This window comes from Myotis yumanensis, unplaced genomic scaffold, assembly GCF_028538775.1.
Source record: "Myotis yumanensis isolate MYYU_CA2020_CCGP unplaced genomic scaffold, mMyoYum1.0.hap1 SCAF_2, whole genome shotgun sequence".
NCBI lineage: Eukaryota > Metazoa > Chordata > Mammalia > Chiroptera > Vespertilionidae > Myotis > Myotis yumanensis.
The window spans coordinates 12,388,252-12,403,801 of NW_027223753.1; the positions used below are offsets into that span (position 1 = coordinate 12,388,252).

Here is a 15,550-nt window from a genome sequence, read left to right on the forward strand (position 1 = left end):
AAAACAAGGAAAGCAGAACATTGGATCACAGATCTCGCCTATTTTACGGAATAAGTTTTGGCACACCAGACCAGTATTTCTCTGCAAGCTTTGTGTGAGTGTCGGCAGAGAACCTAAGTGAAGATAATCTGAATAAATGGCATAAAACTGGATTTATAGGTGGCAAAGCTTAAGGGGCATTTTAGATAACAACAGGGCATTAAATTGCAATTTAACGTGCCCTCTTCCATTTCCATTCTATTTATCTATATTTCATTTGACTAATGCCCATGGAAGACTTAAGCAGGTCATTGTGTCACTTAAGGCAGCAAATATTTTCAAATGCTTTACATTTTGAAGCACACTTAAATAGCACCTGTTATTTCTCTCATGGGCTAGCCTAACAATTTTGTGTTGCCATTGTCTATAAACTAAATGTAGCGCATACTCATTCTCATTGGGTAAAGGCTTGGTTGAGTGTTATCTTACACATTTTGACAATAAAGGAAAACAACTCAGACAAGAAAAGATGGTGCAACACAAAACAAATTCTGTTAATATGAGTCCACTTACTTCAAGTTAATGTCTCTGACCTATTACAACCTATTGTTGACTCCTGATCTTACTAAAAAACAAAGGAAAGAAAATAGGCCAAAAAAGAACTCTTTAATGTTAAAACAATCCCTTGCTTCTCCAAACTGACAATGAGATGGAAGTAGACATCAGGAATCTTGTTTGATCCAGAAAATATTACTAGTGGTCTAAAACCATGATTTATTACACTGCATGGAATATGCATACTCATATTCAAACTATTCTTTAGGTCTAATTATACTGTTTTAGTATTTTAAAGTTTCAGACCCTTCTCTGTCCTCATTGTAATTCTATTCTACTCCTCCAATCCTAGGCTGAGAGGTCTTGAAGGGAAATCCTTGAAGAAAGGCAACATAAAGAAAAGAGATCTCTATAGTGAAGCTATCTAAAATAAGAAAGTTTTCTTACTGAGTCGAGAGCACTCTTGAAAGAGTGCAGGGAGAGGTCTGAAAACAAAGCCTTTTCCAGTTTGTGTCAGTGCAGTCTTCTCAAATTCTGAGAATGACCTCCAGGTTGCTCTTTCCTATAAACACCACCCATAGTTAAACTGATCTCTATCTCTCCCTCCATTTCTAGCTCAGCTCTAAGGACAAGGTACCTAAAATGAAGAAGTCTATGGCTCATATAAAACAAACAAAGCAAAATTAACTAGAAAAGCTTACACAAAAAATGGCAAGGTCAGGTTAAAAGATAACCTTAAAAATTAAAATAAGGCCCTCGCTGGTTTAGCTCAGTGGATAGAGCGTCGGACAGCGGACTGAAGGGTCCCAGGTTCGATTCCAATCAAGGGCACATGTCCGGGTTGCGGGCTCGATCCCCAGTTGGGGGCGGGCAAAAGGCAGCCAATCAATGATTCTCTCTCATCATTGATGTTTCTATCTATCTCTCCCTCTCCCTTCCTCTCTGAAAAAAAAAAAAAAAAAAAAAAAAAAAAATTAAAATAAGGCCTAGCTGGCGTGGCTCAGTGGTTGAGCATCAACCTAGGAACCAAGAGGTCACGGTTCAATTCTTGGTCAGGGCACATGCCTGGGTTGCAGGCTCGATCCCCAGTGTGGGGCGTGCAGAAGGCAGCTGATCAATGATTCTCTTTCATCATTGATGTTTCTTTCTATTTCCCTCTCCCTTCCTCTCTCTCTGAAATCAAGAAAAAAAAATATATATTTTTTCTTTTTTTATATATTGATTTTTTACAGAGAGGAAGGGAGAGAGATAGAGAGGAAGGGAGAGGGATAGAGAGTCAGAAACATCGATGGGAGAGAAACATTGATCAACTGTCTCCAGCACACCCCCCACTGGGGATGTGCCCGCAACCAAGGCACATGCCCTTGACCGGAATCGAACCTGGGACCCCTCAGTCCGCAGGCTGACACTCCATCCACTGAGCCAAACTGGTCAGGGCAAGAAAAATATATTTTTAAAAATTTAAAATAAAACCGTATCTGATGATCACATAAGCTAATTAAAGTCAATGGATTACAGCATTTTGCAAGTATTTTGGAATGGTTAGGTGATGAGGCAAAGTAGTAAGAGAATTTCTTATAACTCAGGTTTGAAAGATAACCACTAGACACTCACCTTTGAAAATGGAATTAAGGATAGGTGGTATATTTTTTTTAAGATCGAAGTTCTCAACATTATTCAGTTACCCTGAACCACCATTAGATTTCATAAGGGCAAGGGCCCTGTTTTGTCCTATTCTATACTATATCACTTGTAGAGTTGCCTGACACGGAGAAATTAGCCCTTAAATATTTGTTGAATGAATTAACACATGAAGCCTTCAAATAAAACAATACTCAATCAGTAAACTGTGTAAAAAAAAATCTAAAGATGTTTAAAATAACTTGCTATGGGAAATCTGAATTTAAAAAAAATAAACAAGTGCTCATCAAATATAATTACATTATAAGAAACAAACTTCAAAATGGTTTCCTTCTATTCTCTTTTAGGAAGCAGAGCAACATTTCTGATGTCTGGACAGACAGGAGTATACTATTTCCAAATAAGCAAAAGAAGAACAGAATAAACCTACAATAAATTTCTGGAAGTAAAAACTTGCCTTAATGGCCTCAGTTAGGATTGCATCCATCTTGGGACGTGGGGAGGAGGCCATCGGTGTTTGTCTCTGGGCCCTCGCGAGCTGGCTGGCAGAAAGAGTAGCCCAAGAAGGTATTGTTTTTTTCACTTTCTTCTCCTTTTCTTTAGACTGATCTTTCTCTCTTTAAAATAAAGAATTGTTATTGTGCAAAATAAACTTTCCAGAAAGGGGCATAAAGTCAGAAAGAGAAAAAGAAGGAGGAAGGATAAAAATTAATGCTTTAATTTACTTCCACACTAAGGTGACACGTATTTTAACAAAATTTTACTAAATAAAACATTAAAAAAAAAAGTAGGGTGCTGCCCTGGCTGGTGTTGCTAAGTGGTGTTGCTCTCCTTTCCACATCCTCTAAAAATCAATGGGAAAATATCCTTGGGTGAGGATTAACAACAAAAATTTCTAGATTTTATGTATACCCATGTAACTGGGATAAAGGATTCCCTGAGGATTACACCTAAAAGGTATAGTTATTACTAAATTATCTTTTTTTTTTAAATTGATTTTAGACAGGAAGGGAGAGAGAAACAACGTTGAGAACAAAACATGATCAGCTGCCTCCTACTGGGGATCAAGCCTGCAACTGGGCCATGTGCCCTGACCCAGAATAAAACCAGCAACCTTTTGGGGCACGTGATGACACCAATCCAACTGATTTTGTTGTTGTTAATCCTCACCCAAGGATATTTTTTTGCCATTGATTTTTTGGAAAGAGTGGAAGGGAGGAAGGGAATAGGGGAGAGAGGAAGGGAGAGAAACACTGATATGACAGAGACACATCAATTGGTTTCCTCCCAACCGGGCCAGGGATGGAACCTGCACCTACCAGGAATTAAACCTGGAACCCTTTGGTGCAAAGGCCGATACCTCTAACCACTGAGGACATGGGCCAGGGCAAGGTCAGATTTTTATAATAATGTTTCATTTGAAATTATGTCAATGCTTAAAATAACACATGCCAAAACCGGTTTGGCTCAGTAGATAGAGCATCGGCCTGCGGACTGAAGGGTCCCGGGTTTGATTCCGGTCAAGGGCATGTACCTGGGTTGCGGGCACATCCCCCGTGGGAGATGTGCAGGAGGCGGCTGATCGATGTTTCTCTCCCATCGATGTTTCTAACTATCTATCTCTCTCCCTTCCTCTCTGTAAAAAATCAATAAAATATATTAAAAAAAAAAAAATAACAGGCACTCCCACAATGAATTATAAGCACAAAAACACATAAAGCCAAAAGGAATGAATTTTGGATTATCTCCAGGGGTCATCAAACTACGGCCCGCGGGCCACATGCAAATACAAATATTGTATTTGTTCCCGTTTTGTTTTTTTACTTCAAAATAAGGTATGTGCAGTGTGCATAGGAATTTGTTCATAGTTTTTTTTTAAACTATAGTCCGGCCCTCCAACAGTCTGAGGGACAGTGAACTGGCCTGGCCCCCCGTTTAAAAAGTTTGAGGACCCCAAACCATTGTTTTGACAACCACTACACATTCTAATAGGCCATACATCTACATAATAAACCTATTTCAAATGGTAATTCTAAAACATAAAACAAAAAAGCAAATATCTAGCATAAACCAGTATTATGACACTTTAAAACAATTTTGTCTACAGATCGGCTGGTGTGGCTCAGTGGTTGAGCATCAATCAACCCATGAACCAGGAGGTCGTGGTTCTATTCCCAGTCAGGGTACATCCCAGGTTGCAGGCTCAATCCCCAGTAGGGAGCACGCAGGAGACAGTCGATCGATGATTCTCTCTCATTATTGATGTTTCTATCCTCCCCTCTCTCCCCTTTCCTCTCTCTGAAAACAATAAAAACATATTTAAAAACAAACCCAAACAATCTTGTCTACAGTCCTTTTACATACTTTAATTACATATAGCAACAAGGCATAACTCCTTACTCCTTTTTGGTTTCCTCAGAGGACTTGTTTTCTTCCTTCTCTGCATTCTCAGGTTCCCCCTTTGGCTGCTCTGTCTCACTAGATGTAGCAGGTGGAGTTTCATTCTCTTGTTCTTCTACAGTGGAGACAGATTCCTCTGAACTTATGTCTGGTTCTAAAAATCAGGTGAGCAGAATTGCACCAAGTAGACATATTAGAGCTTGAGTCAATAAAAGGTAAAGGTTTACCTTATTAAATATGTAAGACAAATGTCCCAATTAACCAATAGGTTTTAAAATGAACAAGTGACTTATGAGTACAGTTTTCTTTCCCTACTGATGTCATTCAAGTTGACTATGCAAGGTGTTTATCCAGACAATTGTGCGAGAAATGGATACAGGCCAGGAAATTACACAAAAGAGAAACTTATTTTACCTCAAATCAAATATCTACAATATTAATGATGAGACCCAGAATTAAAAGATTAGCTATTTGATAACTTAACAGATAATGTTTAGTAAGGGAATAAGTAACAGAAAATTAACATGTATTTTCTTTTCCTCTTTTAAAATATATTTTTACTGATTATAGAGAGGGAGAGATAAAAACATCAACGATAAGAGAGAATTATTGATCAGCTGACTCCTGCTAGTCCCCCACCGGGGATTGAGCCCCCAACCAGGGCATGTGCCCTGAACGGGCATTGAACCGTGACTTCCTGGTTCATAGGTTGATGCTCAACTACTGAGCCATGCTGGCTGGGCCATTTTCTTCTTCTTCTTTTTTTTTAGAAACATGTTTTTAGAGAGGAAGGAAGAGGGAGAGACAGAAACATTGATAAAAGAGAATCATTGATCAGCCAACCGCCTTCTGAATGCCCCATTCTGGGGATTGAGCCTGCAACCCAGGCATGTGCCCTGACCAGGAATCAAACCATGACCTCCTGGTTCATAGGTTGACGCTCACCCACTGAGCCATGACTTAATGCATGTTAAGGCTGCTTTTAACATGTGCTTTCCAAGTAAAATGACTGAGGCAAGAGTAGAAACCTGAGAGGGAATACTGAGGTCTGCAGTTGTTTGTGTCTTTTGTTAGCATGTCTTTGAGCAACTACTATAAAATACAGAGCCCCAAGAAATGGTTAGCAGGGACTTCAAAGAAAAGGACTCAAATCCTGGCTGGTGTGGCTCAGTTGTTTAGGCATCATCTCATACACCTAAACCACCAAAAGGTCACAGGGCACATGTCCAGGTTTTGGCTCAGTCCCTGGTAGGGGGTGTATAAGAGGCAGCCTATTGATGTTCTGCTCTCACATCGATGTTTCTTTTTCTCTTCTCTCTCCCTCTAAAAACAAATTAAAATTTTTTTTTTTTTTTTAAAGAAAAGGACTCGTGCCCTAACCGGTTTGGCTCAGTGGCTAGAGCATCAGCCTGCGGACTGAAGGGTCCCAGGTTCGATTCCAGTCAAGGGCATGTACCTTGGTTGCGGGCACATCCCCAGTGGGGGGTGTGCAGGAGGCAGCTGATCGATGTTTCTCATCCATGTTTCTAACTCTCTATCCCTCTCCCTTCCTCTCTGTAAAAAATCAATAAAATATTTAAAAAAAAAAAAAGAAAGAAAAGGACTCGTGGCAAAAAAACAAAAATTTATTTGAAAAGTTTGATCACTTAAATTATACAAATTATTGCATAATGATGAAGGCTTCCTTATGGCCTTCAATATAAATAAGAGAACTTTTTAAAATGCCACTTCCTTCTTATAACCAAATCACATATATACAATTCTAAAGGAATTTCTAGTTTCTCAAATTAAATTTCTAAACCATAAATTTCAGGATGGTCAACTAACATTTGTAAATCTCATCCTGGATTATGCTCTTCAACTAGACTTGCACGTTAATTGAAAATCCTCTGATATATGTTTAGCCAAAATTGAGGGTGTTAAGATAGAAACACCTGGATTCAAGTTCAGTGTTTATAACTTGCCAGCTTAATATCTTAGGCAAGTTCTTTCACATCTCCAAGTCTCAGTAACCTTACTTCGAAGAGTTATGAGGACTAAATAAAATGTTTTAGGGGAAGTCTGTAGACTAGCACTTGTATTATTACATGGGTGATTCCCATCCTCCTTTGTGCTCCTCTGCTCACCAACTTTCTCCAAGGGGTCCCAGATTGCAAGAGGGCGCAGGCCAGGCCCAGGGATCCCATTGGTGCATAATCAGGGCCGGGGAGGGCTCCAGGGCGTGTCCGGCCCTCTCACTCAGTCCCGATCAGCTGAATCCCAGCAGCCAATTAACCTACTGGTCAGAGCATCTGCGGCCCCGGTGGTGCGTGCATGTCATAGTGACTGGTCGACTGACTGCCCCCTGGTGGTCAGTGCATGTCATAGCGAGTGGTTGAGCAGTCTTAGCATATCATTAGCATATTACGCTTTGGTTGGTCGAACGGCCAACCGAACGACCAGACACTTAGCATATTAGGCTTCTATTATATAATACTAGAGGCCTGGTGCATGAAAATTCATACACTGAAGGGGGGGTTCCTCAGCCCAGCCTGACCCCTCACAGTCTGGGAGCCTTCAGGGGCGGGAGGCGACCCAGCCGGCGATCAGGGGAAGGCGACACCCCCATCACACCTCTGCTGCTGCCACTGCTGGCAGCACAAGCCTTGCCTGGCCCTGGTTACCTGAGCCTTGGGCGGCCCTGGGTGGCTGGGCAGCCACCATCTGAGGCTTGCCTGTGCCTCGTGCCAGCCCTGGGTGGCTGGGGGGCTGAGGGGACTGGGGGACTCTGAAGGCAGGTGCACAGAGCAGCCGGGCCTGCCTGGGGGTGGGCCTGGCCTTGCTGTGCACTTGCCGCCCTGGTGGGGCTGAGAGGACTGGGCGCTGCCCTCTTGTGGCTGTGGGTGCCACCATCTCTGAGGGTGTGGCAGTCGATTAGCATATTTCCTCCTTATTGGCTGTGGGCGCTGCCATCTTTGAGGGTCAATTAGCATATTCCCTCTTTATTAGATAGGATGGTATCTGGTGATACAGGTAAGTACAAGATGCACTTAATCACGATTACCTTTTACTGCCCCTTTCCCCAATGTTTCAACCTAATTGGCTGTGAGAATAAAAAAAAATCACTATTGCCCTAACCGGTTTGGCTCAGTGGATAGAGCATCGGACTGGGGACTGAAAGGTCCCAGGTTCGATTCCGGTCAAGGGCATGTACCTGGGTTGTGGGCACATCCCCAGTGGGGAGTGTGCAGGAGGCAGCTGGTCGATGTTTCTCTCTCATCAATATTTCTAACTCTCTGACCCTCTCCATTCCTCTCCGTAAAAAAATCAATAAAAATATATTTTAAAAAAATGACTATTAGTCATATGTATATATATTTATATACTAGAGGCCCAGTGCACAAAATTCATGCACTTGGGGGTGGGGGAGGGTCCTTCAGCCAGGCCTGCACCTTCTCAGTCTGGGAGCCCTGTGATCGATAGCCCCGCCTACATTCCGCAGCACCACTGGCCAGGTAGCCTGGGCTTCCCTCTTTGGGGCAATCAATAGCAGGGCTCCACAATCGATTGTTTCAAAGAGCTAGACCCCACCCACCCAGCTGGGGCTCCCAGATGGATTGCCCCTGCAGAGGGAGGCCCTGCCCACCCGCTGGTTGGTGGCCTGAGCCTCCCTCTGCAGGTGATCATGGGGCGATGGCTGGGCGCCCGACCAATTGCATCACACTCACCTTGGCTGGCCTAGAAGCAGTGGGTGTCATAGCATGGTCATTCAGACAGTTTTCCGGTCGATTTGCATATTACGCTTTTATTATTATAGATTTCCTTACTCAAAAAGGATGAAAAGCTAAGAATGGTTTATTGGGTTTTACTGTAGTAATAGAGCTATAAATTTAATTTCACATTCTTTTCTCAAGAATAATTGCTTAATGGTTGATGGCTTAATAAAGGTTCATTCAACAATATTGAGTATGGATTATATATTAGATATTGTTTCCAACTCATTATACTATTATGTGTACCTCTGTGTAAAATGTAGGATTTATAAATTTTAAAATATAAATCTAATTATTCCCATGTACAAAATAAAAATACTATAATGGGGTAGAGAGATTACTAAACAAACATACAATTTGTGAAGAGACTTACTGGTTCTTTATAAATTCTTGGTTGACCTTTCTAATACGTTACACCCGGAGCCCTCTAGCATATATTCTGAACACTGATGTCACTAGTAACTTAGTGGCTTCATCTAGCTATTAAACAAATATGGATCAAGATGGGCCACCAGGCCCTAGCTGGTTAGGCTCATCTACCTAGTGGGTATAGTGTTGGCCCTCGGACTGAAGGGTCTCAGGTTCAATTCTGGTCAAGGGCACATAACTCGGCTGCAGGTTAAATCCCTGGCCCCAGTTGGGGAGCATGTGGAAGGCAACCAATGTCTCTCTCACATTGATGTTTCCCTCTCTTTGTCTCTCCCCCTTCCTTCCACTCACTCAAAAAATCAATGGGAGTCCTAGCTGGTTTGGCTAAGTGGATAGAACGTCGGCCTGCGGATTAAAGGGTCCCGGGTTCAATTCCAGTCAAGGGCACATGCCCAGGTTGTGGGCTCGATCCCCAGTGGGGAGCGTGCAGGAGGCAGCCGATCAATGATTCTCACTCATCATTGATGTTTCTATCTCTCCCTCTCCCTTCCTCTCTGAAATCAATAAAAATATATTTTAAAAAAATCAATGGGAAAAATATCCTTGGGTGAGGATTAACAAAAAAACCAAAAAGATGGGCCACCGAGGGGCTTATCTCAGTGCTAGACAACATAACTCATCTTCAACTCACCAGCATTTATTTTAATATGCCAATTCCCATGTCACCTAATGCCTTACACCAGGGTACACAAATTGCTGCTTATAATATTTACCTGAGGATTTTGAGACAAAAGGCTGGCTCAGATTGAAAAGATTATAACCCTGGTGAACCAAGGGATAAAGACAACAAGAACAAGGGTACATATATTTTTAATTCCTTTTCTATCAGTTCTTGGTTCTAACAGTCATGACAGGGACAGCCCCATGTGTTCATCCTGGAAAACCTGAGATAAAGTGCAAGGGAGAGAGGAGAAAAGGAAAAGGATAAGGGCCCTGGCTGGGTAACTCAGTTGGTTAGAGCAGCGGTCGCCAACCTTTTGGACTTCATGAACCACCAGTGGTCCGTGGACCACCAGTTGGTGACCACTGGGTTAGAGCGTCATCCTGATTAGCTAAGATTACAGGTCGATTCCAGGCCAGGGTACATACAAGAATCAACCAATTAATGCATGAATAAGTGGAATGTCAAATTGATGTTTCACATTCTCTCTCCACCCCTCTCTAAAATGAATGAAAAATTTTTTTAAAGGATAAAGAAAAGAAAAAGGGGAAAGGAGAAGAGGTGGTCAGAGATGCCACAAAGGAAGGAGCAGGTTGATGGCTCTACATTTTTCTCAATTCATTACATTCCCACCTCTGTCTGGCCAATCTACTCTCCACCAATACCAAAGTAATAAACCAGTGTTTTGGTCACCTATTTGCTCCCTTAAGGCCTCCTGGATTCTGGGTGGGTTTTCCACTGTCCATCCTGAAGACCCAAGTCCTCCATTCTTCCAGAATCTTCATTCCCATGACACTGTATGCCCAGAAGCTATTCTTTGACTGTTTCTGTTCTCACCAACAATTTATCTGTTTTTAATTCCAAGAACATGAGGTTTTTCACCTTCCAAAAATCTTTCAAGTTAAGATGAAACCTTATTTTGCCCATATGTTCTGGACATAACGTACCGACAGGTACCAGTTCTCTTTTCAATTGTTCCTCCAAAACACTTAGCTTTGAAAAAAAATATTAAGTTCAAGGAAATTTACAGGACACTCCAAATTGGAGTTAAAACTTTTGCCTTTTGAAGTTGTTCACTGCTTTACTTTACCTGGCTTTCCTTCTTCCCCCTCAGCAGGCTTGCTTTTGGGAGGAGTTTCCCGGGTAGAATTCACAGTTCGTCGAATCGGCATGGCGCTATCTTCTACCTTCTAAGAAAAGAGACAGCATTAAAAAATTCTTTGTTCCCTCTTTCCCAAGGGGCCTAACTGGGTATCAGAAGATGGTGAATTCTAAGTCTACTCCCAAATCTGATGCAAATTAATTTTAACAAGTTTTTTTGAAGTGAAATATGATTTTAAAGAAGTACTTTTCAAAATACTTTCTTTTAGCAAGAATTTCAAAGGGAAACAACTAATTATACTTGATTGAGAATAAATATAGAAGGTTGGAAGTTTTCTTAGAAATTTGAAGGAAAAGGAGAGATGAAAAGAATTCTGTAGATTTTATTTTTTCAGATTCACAATCCAGATTCCCCAAAGTAGGGGGAAGGAACATATACCAAGAAGGACCCAGTAGAGCTTGAAGTCAAGGACTGATCCGAGAGTGAGCTTCAAGAATATGTCAGCCCCTACCTCACCTAACTTGTCCGCGTGGATCAGCTGAGCTCCTACTATAAGTGGGAGTGCCTTAGGATGGACGAGTTCACCTTGAGACATATCAGTCGCCATTTAAAATAATTTCTAGGCCCCAGTACAGGTTACACTCTGAAGCCTCTGCTGTTAACCACAAGGATTTTTTCCTAATGGTTTCAGTATGGTGAAAAGTCAACCTAAAGCACAGAAAAAACCTTGTGTGAAGATTAACAGAAACAAAACTAAACTAAAACGTCTACATTTAATACACATGCAAAGGGAACAAAAATTTATAATACTTAAGAATTAAATGATAGATGATCTGGTCAGTTATCATTCAGAAAGATAAAATCTCTATCAAAATACAGACTATGTAAAGCAGCGACTAACAAACGCACAAGCCACAGCAGCTGTTGCACCTTCCACATGAACACAGGCGACAAGGACAAGAAAGCTCATAAGGAACCAAGTGCCACCCCATCCTATACCACCAGGAACTTAGAAAGAATAGAGTAAGATTAAGGAAAATATTTTCTCTGTAAAAGTTTAGTCAAATTTTACTCAAAGATCAGCTAACTAAAGGGGAAAGACTTATCCTTACTGTTCTCAAAAGGGTCAGGAAAATTACCTGTAACCTTAATTCCATCTTCACTAAAGAATACAAGGGGCAAAAAAACTACTGAAGAATGTAACATACTAGAAGTCTCCAGACCCAGAGAAGCAAATTTAGACCATCACCTATAAAAACAGAAGTATGCTTCTAAGACTTTGTCATACTTTTAATGTAAGCAAATCTAGCACAGAATATAATTAAATATTCAAAGATAAAATCCATGTCACTAAAATTTACCTGATCATTAACACCATCTGCCCCCACCAAAAATCTCATCTAGGACTCAATGACACTTTATAATCCCACCACAACATGACAAAGTGATCAGTTAAGTGTTAATATCTCTGTGCTAATGAACATGAACATAGAGTTGGTAGGCTAGTCTACTTGAAATTCTATCCCTATCTAGGAATTTAAGAGCTTTCCATTTGTCAGGTAACAGTCCCAAGCTAAAACAACTGGGACAAATCCAAAACATTCAAACACAGAGAATGCTTCCACATGTACAGGGCAAATCTTTTTATGGAAACATCAGGAGCAATACCAGACTTGTGAATTGTCAATCAGCTGTAAGGAAAGCTGAAAGAATTCAAGATAGTAAACAGAGGGCCAGGCTGGGTTTAAGGGCATTATTTAGTTTTCTGAAACCTAAAAGTCTATCTTGTAATACTTTCAATATATAGATCTGCTCATTCATCCACTAGCACTTTGACAGTAATATATTTGCATAGATAAAAACAAAACAAAAAAACTAAACAAAACTGCTTTTATTATGTGAACACTATATAGAAGTAAAATATAATCAGGTTATTTTGGTAAAATGATATCGCTGATGAATTCATCTTTCTTAACCCACTAGCTAGATTAAAAATGCTATTGTGAAGTCAACAAAACCTTCAGGCATCTCTAATTCATAGGATATCTTTAAAAATATTTTCTCTGTAAACAAAATACTGAAAAAAGTGTCAAAGTCTTTCCAGTCAACTCTGTACTTACTAATTACTAAAAAATTAGAACAAACTGGTTAAAAAAGGGAGGCGGGCACAGGAAGCTACACCTGTCAAAGTGATAAAATTGACTAAAATCAGGGCAACAACAGGCACATGGTCCATAAAGACATCAGACATTACTATTCTAAGGACGGTATGACAGTTTAAATGAGATCAGATAAGAAGCATGCCCAGCCCTGGCCAGGTGGCTCAGTTTGTTGGAGTGTCCTCCCCTACATCAAAAGGCTGTGGGGGTTCCATCCAGAGTTGGCAAGTGATCAATGTCTCTCTCTCTCCCCCTCTCTCTAAAAATCAATGAAAACATATCCTCAGGTGAGGATTTAAAAAAACAAAACAAAAACGTATGCCCAGGTTGGAATAATCTCAGAAATAAGCACAGTGAGAAATAGCTGATTTGCCCCCACCCATATCCTGACCTTCTTAAGACCTCCCAATTAGCACCCCCTCTTTTATTTCACTAATCTCACATCCCACTGCTATATGGATCACTCTGCTCTGTCAACCCCCAAAACAGATCTTCTTTTGGCCCCTGGACTGTTCCGTGACCATCCCTGTATCAGTGTTTGCACTTGCTGTTCTCTTAAACTGGAACAATCTTTTCCTAGAGGCTTCAATCAGGTTTCTACTCAATGTTATCCCCCATCAGAAAAATCTCCCACCCCTCTTAGTTTTCTTCAGGTTTCTTTACAGCATTTTACACCACCTAAAATTCAATATATGTCTGTTTACTCGTTTAGTATGTATCTCTCCAATGGAATATAAGCACTAAAAGGGCTAAGGCTTAAATTCACCACTGTATTCTCAGCACCTAGAAGTGTCCAAACATAGTGGGTGCTGGATCAATATTGGGGGAAAAAGTTGAATGAACAATGACATCTGACAGTGCTTAATACTATATCCAATATATGTAAAGAACGTGTTATTTGAGATAAATATTAAGAAATGTTTGTCTCAGCTCTGACTTTTCTTTGTAAAGGCGATGGAATTTAAAGCTTCCCTTTATAGTACTTTCTTTAGCATCACTGTTCATTAGAGAGCTAAGGAAACCATATGAATGGTTAATTCACTCTGCCCTAACACCATCACGTACCCATTAATTTAATTTTTGTTGCTGCAGTTCTGAGTGATCAGACTCTAACGCCCCAGGCGAAGCCTTCGTGTATTTCTAACTGCATTCTCACTCCTCAGCGTAACGAAACATTAGGAAGCACAGTAAGAAAGACAGGGAATGTTTATGCGCGGAAGGGCCGTGAGCTCCCCGCGGCCATTCCTCCGCGCTGGGGCGGACTCTCCCTCGGTCCCAGACTAAGGTCCGCTAGGTGTCGGAACTCGCACCTGGGGCTCTCGGGTCACCACTCTCGCCTCCGTCTCTTTACAAGCGCTCACATTCACAAGACTGACTGTGTTCATTAAAACTACGTCATCTAAGCTGCGGCGAGTTCCAAGCTCTAGGAACGCCATCCGGGAAAAGGAAAGCTTAGGTCCGGTCGCGGCGGCGGCGGGGCCTGGCCAGCAGCGCCCACAGCTCGCGACACGCGCCCAGACCGCAGAGACCAACACGAAGGAAAGAACAGCAGAGACAAAGAGGCGGGCAGCGGCCGGTGCGGTGCGCGAGCAGAAGGCGGGGGGAGAGCGGAGCCAAGATGAAGGCAGCGAGGCAAGTGACGGGAGGATGCAGCGGCGACGGCGGCGGCCACCGAGGGGCAGCGGGCCGGCTGCAGCGCCGGGCTTGCGCTCGGGCATGCACGCGGCCGAGGCCGACGCCACCACCCGGCAGCGCCCGCCCGCGGGACGCCAGAAGCGGCGGACCGTGATCACCAGCGGTCCGCGCACTCACCACAGGAAGCTCCGTAATGGCGGCGGCAGTGGCGAAGGACCCGGGAGGCGGGCCCGCCGCAGCCAGTCACGGCCACCGGCATCTTTCGAACCGGCTAAGAAAACCGCTGAGGGAGTGGGGAGTGAGGGGGAGGGCGGGACCTGAGCGCCAGGCCCGGCGCGGCCTCGAGCATGCGCAAACCCCTCAGCCAATAGGAGCGCGGCGGGCGGGCCCTGGCGCAGGCGCGCTGGGACGCAAGGCCCCAGACCAGGGAAGCACTCTCCCCTCCTCCACCCCCCTCACCCTGGTACAAACAAAACAAGGGCGGGAGCGCGCGCCAGAGGGCCCCCGAGGAAGCGTCAACGAGAGGGGCAGGGGGCTTGGACGCAGGGGGGAGGGGAAGTAGGGGCGGAGCGGCCGGGGAAGGCAGACAAAAGGCGCCACCTCCGGGGACCCGAGCGCCCCGCCCCCTTTTCTCGGGAAGCGGCGTCGGCACCCCGGGCAAGCGGCCTCCGCCACTCGCCTTCGGGGTCTAGCGAGCCCGTGCCCACTCACCACCCGCCCGTTCCGTCCTCTGTTACCTCTGCGCTTTCCCCTTCCTGGTGCCCGCGTCCCGCACGGCCTCTCGGTGCCACTCCCGCTGCCACTCGTCGCCTCCGCCGCTGCTGTCCTCCAGGCCCAGCCGCCGAGCTCTGCCGCCCCGCCCCCCTGCCCGCGGCCCCGCGCGCGCGCGCTCCCGCGTCGGCCCCGCCCCCTGCGCGCCAGCGGCCACGGCCCCAGCCCGCGGGAGTGGAGGGAGCGCGGAGACGTTCCTCCCGGTGGGGCGCGCGTGGGCGCGAGAGGGCGCTCGGGGACCCAAGGCTGCGCGCACTCCCCTGGCGGCGCCGGTTGGCTTCGGAGGCGGGTGTCGCTTGGCGCAGAGGGGCACTTTGCACTCCTTACCCGTCCTCTCCTCTCTAGTTCGGCCCCTACTCCTAACCGGGTTTCTGCTTAGGCGACCCGCTGCCTCTAGAGGGGTAGGCATTGCCCGCCTCTCTGTTCAGGCTCAGCACAAGACCAAGCTGCGGCACCCAACTTGGAA

General features: G+C 44.0%; 1 protein-coding gene across 7 annotated transcripts in view; it reads right to left on the reverse strand.

Moving 5' to 3' along the window:
* HP1BP3 (heterochromatin protein 1 binding protein 3) overlaps positions 1–15,182 on the reverse strand; it is a 36,686-nt gene extending 21,504 nt beyond the window's left edge. The window contains exons 1-5 of one of the 7 annotated variants that reach the window (XM_070404258.1): positions 15,051–15,181; positions 11,031–11,227; positions 10,508–10,604; positions 4,576–4,729; positions 2,633–2,792 (exon numbers count right to left, since the gene is read on the reverse strand). In XM_070404258.1, the coding sequence (XP_070260359.1) occupies positions 2,633–2,792; positions 4,576–4,729; positions 10,508–10,604; positions 11,031–11,126 (507 nt within the window). In that variant the 5' untranslated portion in view covers positions 11,127–11,227; positions 15,051–15,181. Of the gene's footprint in view, positions 1–2,632; positions 2,793–4,575; positions 4,730–10,507; positions 10,608–11,030; positions 11,228–14,490; positions 14,586–15,050 lie in introns of those variants that run through there. The other 6 variants (XM_070404256.1, XM_070404257.1, XM_070404262.1 and 3 more) reach the window with 6 other exon arrangements.
* Positions 15,183–15,550: the final 368 nt, after the last annotated feature.